The sequence below is a fragment of the Camarhynchus parvulus genome, chromosome 23 (assembly GCF_901933205.1).
Source record: "Camarhynchus parvulus chromosome 23, STF_HiC, whole genome shotgun sequence".
Lineage (NCBI taxonomy): Eukaryota > Metazoa > Chordata > Aves > Passeriformes > Thraupidae > Camarhynchus > Camarhynchus parvulus.
Genome location: NC_044593.1, coordinates 4,106,893 through 4,115,226, shown reverse-complemented (window position 1 = coordinate 4,115,226; position 8,334 = coordinate 4,106,893). Strand labels below are relative to the sequence as shown.

Sequence of the window (8,334 nt, the reverse complement as noted above, 5' to 3'; positions counted from 1 at the left end):
AATGCTTGTTTTGCATTTAATCTCTCCATAATAAAAAGCCTCGTATTTAATGCACTCTGTTCCCACTGTCTAAATAATAGAAAGTTAGCATTTAGATGCTCACGTACGGGATATGACATTTTTATTTTTGTTGTTCAAGACACGTTAAAAAAGAATTTTTCTGCTGCTGTGAGAGGAATTTTATTAACTTTTTAAATGTCTGGACATGAGTTAAACATTCTTTTTAATCACAGCACCTTGCCAAATGAAGAGTAACTACTGAAAAATAAAAATATTGTGGAGGAGCATGGAGAAAAAGCTTGACAACTCCGTAACATCATACGTGCAAGATCATTTTGTTGGTCTCTTTTTTTAAATTTTTTTTTATTTCTACTATAAATAGATTTTATCTGTCAGCGTTTCAGAAAAATAAACAGGTATAACTGATTTTTTTTTTAACAGGCTAAGGCAAAAGACTTTCCCGTCGATGCGAAGATTTCACCACGTATCACTCTTCAGAGCCTTTTGGGTAGGCACCTCTGCAGCTGCTGCTCGGTGCAACTTTCTCCTGTGATTTCAGTCAGCTGCAGACACTGAAATTTATTAATCAGACACTTTGAATTTCACAGAGTGCTTACTATGGAAAACAGAAATCCAGCGACCCGCAGGACAGCTCGGAGACGCTCGGGCCCGGCTCACGGCAGGACCATTGCCGCTGCCACCGCTCCGGGGGGCCGTTCTCCGCGCGCAGGCGAGGAGCTCCGGCCGCGAGGAGAGAGAGCGGACGAGGGCGAGCCGCGCAAGAAAGGGGGCACAGCGCCGGCCTCGCTTACCCCTGGGCGGCGCGCGGGAGACCCGCCCCGGCGAGGAGAGGCCGCGGAAGTGGAGGGGGACGAGGGGGCGAGGCCGTCCCGAGGGGAACGAGGCCGCCCTGTGGGGAACGAGGCCGCCCCGAGGGGAACGAGGCCGCCCCGTGGGGAGCGAGGCCGTCCCGAGGGCAGCGAGGCCGCCCCGAGGGGAACGAGGCCGCCCTGTGGGGAACGAGGCCGTCCCGAGGGCAGCGAGGCCGCCCCGAGGGCAGCGAGGCCGTCCCGAGGGGAGCGAGGCCGCCCCGAGGGGAACGAGGCCGTCCCGTGGGGAGCGAGGCCGTCCCGAGGGGAGCGAGGCCGCCCCGAGGGGAACGAGGCCGCCCCGAGGGCAGCGAGGCCGTCCCGAGGAGAGCGAGGCCGCCCCGAGGGGAGCGAGGCCGCCCCGAGGGGAACGAGGCCGCCCCGAGGGCAGCGAGGCCGTCCCGAGGAGAGCGAGGCCGCCCCGAGGGGAGCGAGGCCGACCCGAAAGGGAGCGAGGGCGGTGCGCAGGGCCCGGCGCGCGGGGCGCGGCCCCGGCCGTTGCCGCGGCGCCGTCGCCGTGGTAACCGCGGGGAAGCGCTCGCGCCGTTAAAGCGCAGGGCGCAGGCGCGCGGTCGGGGCAGGCGCCGTGCGGGTCAGATGGCGCACCACAAGGTAGGGGGGAGCGCGCCGGCGTGGGCGCGGTGCCGCTCTCCGTGCCGGCTGCGCGGAGCGGCGGGCCGCCGACCGACACCGGCTCGGCCCTTCGTGCCGCCTCCGCGGCGGAGAGCGGGACCGGCCTGTGCCAAAGGGCCGCCTCCGCAGTCGAGGCGGGGCGCGCCGCCGATCTGACCGTGTGGGCGTCCTCCCTCAGGCCGCGGACTCCAAGCGGGAGCAGTTCCGCCAGTACTTGGAGAAGTCGGGAGTGCTGGACATGCTCACCAAGGGTAAGTGTCCGGCTCGCGTCGTGCCGCCCCGGGGGCCGGCGGGCGCTCTTCGGGGGCGTTGCGGGCGGGTGCGGTTCCTCTCACGGCGTCCCGCTCCCGCGGAGCAGCTGCCGCCCCGCACGGCATGCCGCGGCCGTCCTTCGGGCTGCCTTGCCGCTCTCCATTGGCTTCCCGCCTCGCCTCGCCGATCCCTTTTTCTCCTCAGTCCGGCGAGGCGGCCGGCAGAAGAACTCGCTTGGAAAACTTGGTGCGGCGTGGCCTGGAAATGGAGCCCGAGGTGCGCGGCGGGGCGGAGCACGGCGGGAGAGGGCAGCGGGCCGCTGGACAGGCGCCCCGGGGGCTGCAGAGCGCTCCCGCCCCGCACCTCACTCACCGTGTGGGGGGCGAGTGCTGGAGATGCGTGCAGAACGGCAAGGCGGGTCCTTTCCCCGTGCCGGGTGTGATGGAGACATCTCTTCTTCGGCCAAAGTGCTACTTTCAGTGCTTGCTTTTGGTTGGTTAGTTTATTTTCTTTCAATAGGTGCTTTTCGTGAAGTTCTTCTACAGAGGAAGTCAGTGCTTGAGATGAAATAACAGCAAATGTTATCTTAAAAAAGCTTTGTTTCATACCCTTTGTTGGATGGAACTTAGTTTCATTCATTCTAGAAGAAAACCACTAAGTTCTGGATTAATGACTCTCCATATCAAACTGGGGGAAATGATGATGCTAAACTTGACACATGTGACTTGGTATCTTTGAAATCCTTCTAAAATATTTTTGAGAACCTTCCCATAGTATGTAGCAAAAATGTGTTAATATTGAAAAAATTAATATTCTGCTAATATTGAGAATATGCTGTTTAAAGAGGGAGCAGCAGATCTAGGATGTCAAGCGAATAGCTGCTGCACTAAGACTCTTGGCCTGGTGTGTGAGTACCATTTGATTTTTCAACCGCAGTACCATCCTATGGGATGGCAAAGCAAGTCTCCCAAGCAGTGAGGCCCTCTAATTTTGCTTTTAACTTAGGAGGTACTTAGCTGAAAACCAGTTCGACTGTGTAGTGCAGACATCTGAAACTGGCACGTGGCCCCTGTGGGGAGCTGAGAGTGGTGATGTTTGGGAACTTCCAGGGTATTCATGTGACAGTCTCTTATTATGTTGCTATGTACATGGCTATTTTTATTTAAATTGCTGGGGTATTGCTGTTTTTCTCTGGCGGTTTTGGCCATTAGAGTCCCCATCAGCGTCAGTTAGCCATTTAGTAGCTATTTACTTTTGTAATCGTAGATGCTCAATGGAGGTTTGCTGTTCTGCTGGAAGTTACAAAAGTGCCGATTTCTTGTGGTTGAAAGATGTAGCTTAAGTAGAATTTTAATGAACACTGTAGTTAGAATTTCAGGCTTACTGGCAAAAGCTAGTACTAGGGTGCTTATGGCATATGTAAAAATGTGTCAGGCTGTTTTGTGTTCTGTGCTAGAATACCCAAAGACTATGTGGGGTTAGGGATTAAGAAAACTCTTTAGCTGTTTCTAGGTGGAATGCTCTGTCCCCTCTCATACAGCAGACCTGTTGCTTATGTCAAAGTGTACAGGGGAAAATCTTGTTAAATGGAAAAATGCAACATGTATGCTTTCTGACTGCTGGTATGTGTTTAAAAATCTTAGAGTCACATGAACTTCTTGCAATTGTTGAATATTTTCTATTTGCAGTGTTGGTAGCCTTATATGAGGAGCCAGAGAAACCAGATAGTGCACTGGAGTATCCTTTTTCTTTGCTGTGACTTATTTATTGAGGCTTCATGCACAGTACTGCTTCTGACTCGTGGGTGAACTGCACAGGCTCATTTCAAAGCCTTGCACTGAGAACGTGACTTTTATCAATGCGTTTTACCTAATGATTGCATTTTCACATGATAACAGAGTCTGACAGATGCAGGAGAGCTGGGTGTTTCAGTATGCCAGCAGTTATGGAGCTAAGTTAGAGCCATTTCAGTGTTGTAAACCTGCAGCATTAGGTTTGAGTACCTGCAGTGGCAGTGGATTCTGAAGTTTGCTTCTTCACACTTCCTTTTTCTATTGTTTTTTATGTGTTTGTTTTTAAGTACATGAAGAAAGGGGGAACTAGTATATTTGGTTTCTTGCTGTTTTTAAGCAGCCTCCATTTTTGGGTATTGCTTTTTTTGTTATTTCTTTTAGTTCTTCAAAACATATGCCATTAAGAAGAGAAAAGAAGAGGGTAGTAATGCATAAAAATTTGTACTGATATCTTGTTTTTGTTTGTTTTTAAAGAATATAGCTATGAATCTGAAAAGCTCTTATTTTGGTAACTTTTTTCCTGTAGTAATCTCAATGGTTTACTGCAATTTTGACCATGTGTACTGCAGTGTTAACTTCAACGTGGGTGTTAAAACTAAAATGTAGTTATACAACTGAAGAAATACTTAACATCTAAATATCAGTTTTCTGAAGCATCATCTGGGAGCTTCAGCTCCTGAGAATCCGGAAATAGAAGCACTTCGCTTGGAAGTGGCAGAGATGAAAGAAAAATATGAAGCTGTGCTGGAAGAAAATAAAAACCTGAAAACCAAGGTAAAAGTCTACTTGGTGTTACTCTATAGTTCCATATTATACAACAAGAAAAATATTTTAATTACTTAGAATAGAGCTAACTTCTTTCCATTAGAGTAACTGATAGATGTTGTTGCATTATTTAGCCTCATTACTGAGAAATGCTGGTAGAATTCATTGTAGTAAAGATTATTATTTTTTATGAAACACTTCTTAAGGAATATAACATAAGATATTGCTAAACTAGGGATTTTATTTATTTAGGGGAAGTGTATTATCATGTCCAATACGTTGTATTGAGTCTTGTCTGGATGTGTTTAAGTTGTCTGATATTATGTAGATCATGCTTTCAGGACAGTCTTGAAAAACAAGTATCCATTATAAAGCCTTTTAAAAGGCAAATTGAAGGAGGAATATTATGTATTACCTTGTGTCACTTGGCACAGACTTGCACGTGGCAGGATCTTACACAGGCACTTAGATCTGTGTGGAACAATAATTTGTGCTTTTTACTTAAAGTGACCTTAGTATTTATCTGAAACAACCATGAATCTGAAATGCTAGCTAGGGCAGGGCCGTTCTTTAATGGGTCTGCAGGCTGGCTGAGAGAGCTCTGAGATGTGAACAGCTTTCTAACAACACTGAAGAAGGAAGCCTGTGAGATAGTTAATATGCTAGTAGCTTATGTGCCACTACAGGTTTCCATGCATTTGTTAAAAGAGGATGGTGACTGTTATAAGTGAATACCCCTGGGAGACAACCCACCTCATTTTAGTTCTGTGAGGAAGGATTCTTGGGCATTACCCCTTTGTATTTCTTGTCCAGGGTGCCATCTTGCTGTCCTAGTAATTCTCCTTCTTCCCTATTGCCCATTATGAGTCCTCAGCTACATTTGTTATTTCTTACTAGGAAATATGGCAAAGAACAGAATTTTAGGCAGAGTAGCAGTAGACTAGTTGTTTTAGCAGACTTAAAAATGCAGCTGATAATAAATAGATAAGAGCAGAGTAATCTGGGTTTTTGTTTAAAGAAGTCTTTTCAAGAAGTCAAAACTTGTTGCAGGAAAGTAAACCTTTTGGAATCATGGGTTCATTGGTGCTTTCCTGTAAATTCTTTAAATAATAACTCCTTCTTTACATATTTCCCAGTATTAGTGTGTTTTGTTTTTTCCTGTTCTTTCCTCTACAATGTCATGCCCATCATTCTGACATACTGTAGAAGTTCACACAGCAGGGAGAACACCACCGTTCTCTTGTAGCAGTCCTCTAACATAAAATACATGTCTTTATCTGTGCTTTTATTGGTAATTACTGTTGCATTCATCACACGAATGTCAGATATTCATGTGTCTTGGGAGGAGGACAGGAACTGACTTTGGGTTGTGTACTAGTCATCTGTTGTAGTAAAATCTACAACAATAAAAAGAAAATTTTGGTGGTTCTTGTTAGCAGCAGAGTGCTGCAATTTGCTGGTGCTGGTAGGAAGGAACACATGTATATATTTTTTGTTTATTATTTTGAATTTTATTTATGCTTTACAATTTTATATGTACTCTGTTTATTTTTAACCCACTCTGCAGTTTGCAGAGGGGATGAATCAATTGAGTAAATGGAACCAGCATATTTCAGAGAGATGGCCATAATTCTTGAACTGTTATTGAAGCTTGAACTAATCTTTAATGCCACTGAGGTCATGTGAACAACTTTGTATCTTTCTTTGTAACTTCACTTAACTTGTAACTTTACAAGTTAAGGTCATATTTAAGTGTGTAGTTGCCTAGGCTATACTCTCCAGAAAGCATAATGGAAGCTGGAATGACTACAAGAAATGTTAGGTTGGATACTTTTGCAGTGACAATGACTGTTTCATTTAATCATGTTCCAGTGAAAGCTTATAGTACCCCAGTCATTATCAACTGCTATTTAAGATGAAAGTACTTAAAGACTGCTAGAATTAGAAACAGGGAAAAGTTGAGGGCAAGACAAATGTGCTTCAAAGTGCATTTATAAATCCACCTTGTTATGGCTGCATGGTTATACAGTGTGAGAAATGGATGTTTTGGGGAAGGGTTACTTTATTGCCTGACTTGAAAATGGACTTGCATAAGGATGAGTGAGTTAAAATGCATAAAGTTAATGGAACAAGTCCAGACCATACATTTTCTTTCACTGTTACATGAAATATTGCAACTAACTAAATTCCTTTCTTTAAATCCACAGCTGGCTCAGTATGAACCACCTCAAGATGAGAAGCATGGTGAATAACAGTAGTTTTTTTCTTTATTGCCTTGACTTAATAAAGGGCTTCCTGAGAAATGCTGTCTTGTGTGTGAACTCTGCATTGTCTACTTTGTTACTTCATCATCTTAGAGAAAGAATTCATTACCATGAGCACGCAGATGCCTTGGCAATTGCTGAGTTAAGCATGCTGGCCAACGTTCTTGCTTTCTGTGTCTAAGAAAAGATGACAATTATGATTAACTTTTAGATAACTCTGCTTGCCAACTTAATGTAATTTTCATATCAATGGTCCTGTTGAACTGTGGATCTCTTTGTTTTCTTTTACCTGAAAGGAGTGACATGATGCTGATGGACCAACTGTAAATTAAAGCAGGACCTTCAAATTCCTTTCTATATTTGTACTCAGCACTGAGGTGAGACTTCCACTGAAGCTGCCGGGTAACACTCTATTCAGAAGGGCATAAAATGAGCAAGTACAGTTAAGTGATGGATATAGCACAGTGTTGAAATGCAGTACCTACTGAACTTACACTTTAATCTGCGTGAGGTTAGAACCTCTTCCCATGCAGTTCATGTCTCTGCTCCCATCTCAGAAACTGGGCTTTGGAGAGTTGATCCAGATACTGCCTGTGCACTTCTGAACATAACACAAAATCCTTACTTGTGATGGAAGTCCTGTGTAATTAGAGGACACATGTAGGACTACAGTGTGGAGAGTTCTGCTTTGTGATTCATCTAACAGGGAAAATAAAATCCCACTGGGGTGGGATGTGGGCGTGACTTTTGATTATTAATTTTGCCTATGTTCCCTCTCCCCTTCCCTGAATTGGTTTTATGACTCTTCTAAAATGCAAAGTAGTCATTTATTTAAAAAACTAAAATATAAGAGTGCTAATATTTTAAAGAGCTGCATTAGTTTCCTACCCTAAAATTAAGTATTTTAAAGGCAGCTGATGACAGCAAAAATAAAGGAAGGGGGAAATGAAATGCAGTAGTTGTCTTAGGTATTAGATTTATTGGCTGCTAGTTTAACTTCCTTATTTTTAGGATGGGTTTTGGAGACTATCTTGAAAATGTGGTAGGATAGATCAGAACTTTTGTTAGTCATTGTAATCAAGGGCTAGTGAATGCAATAATTGCTTACCTTACTATTGCATCTATTGACCTAAATAGACCAGAAGAGAGGTAAAATGAGGGGAAAATACTATTTTATGTCCGTAAAGCAGTAATTAGGGAAAAAACCTGCCCTGAACGAACAAACCAAAGCTAAACAAGAAAGGCAAAAAAAAAAATTTTCCCCAACCTATGGAACAAAGGGCAGAAGAAAGTTCCCTTGAATGTAAGCTAGAACATTAAGCATTAAGTTGCACCATGTCGAGGTAGGGAGAGGGAAAGTGTTGTACAGCTGAAGGTGTTTCTGAGTAATGTGACTGGCATGTCTTGCTAAAGAAGCAGCAAGGCAGGTAGAGGTGTTAGCCGACCCATCACAGGGCATGGACAACTGACTTGAGCTATTGGTGCCTGGGCAGTAACACAAACTTACAGTTTTCATAACTGTATTTGCTTCCCTCTGAAAGCACTTGGATGTCCCGAACCTTAAATTAGGATGGTGATGAAGTAACAAAGATTTGTTGAAAATTCATCTCAGTGCTGGCTTGCACCATGGCTGCTAGAAGAAAATTAATGCCTGTTTAATGAAGGCTGTTGCTTCGCAAGGTAACGTTTTCTTATGCGGCTGCTTCGGTGAAAGCTCCCCTGCCGAAACCAGTGCCTCTGATTTATTAAAAATATGGA

At 44.8% G+C, this 8,334-nt stretch overlaps 1 protein-coding gene across 1 annotated transcript; it reads left to right on the top strand.

The window, feature by feature from the left end:
* The first annotated feature begins 1,432 nt into the window (after positions 1-1,432).
* Positions 1,433-6,615, top strand: MYCBP (MYC binding protein). Its single transcript, XM_030964461.1, has 5 exons — positions 1,433-1,481; positions 1,681-1,753; positions 3,443-3,491; positions 4,192-4,321; positions 6,520-6,615. Exons 1-5 carry the CDS (start codon positions 1,467-1,469, stop codon positions 6,562-6,564), a joined length of 312 nt encoding a protein of 103 aa, XP_030820321.1. The 5' UTR covers positions 1,433-1,466; the 3' UTR covers positions 6,565-6,615.
* The last annotated feature ends 1,719 nt before the right edge of the window (positions 6,616-8,334 follow it).

Coding starts and splice junctions, on each gene's coding strand:
- MYCBP (XM_030964461.1), top strand. Junction 1,754..3,442: donor GCTGGACATGCTCACCAAGG/GTAAGTGTCCGG, acceptor TTCTATTTGCAG/TGTTGGTAGCCTTATATGAG. Junction 4,322..6,519: donor ATAAAAACCTGAAAACCAAG/GTAAAAGTCTAC, acceptor TTAAATCCACAG/CTGGCTCAGTATGAACCACC.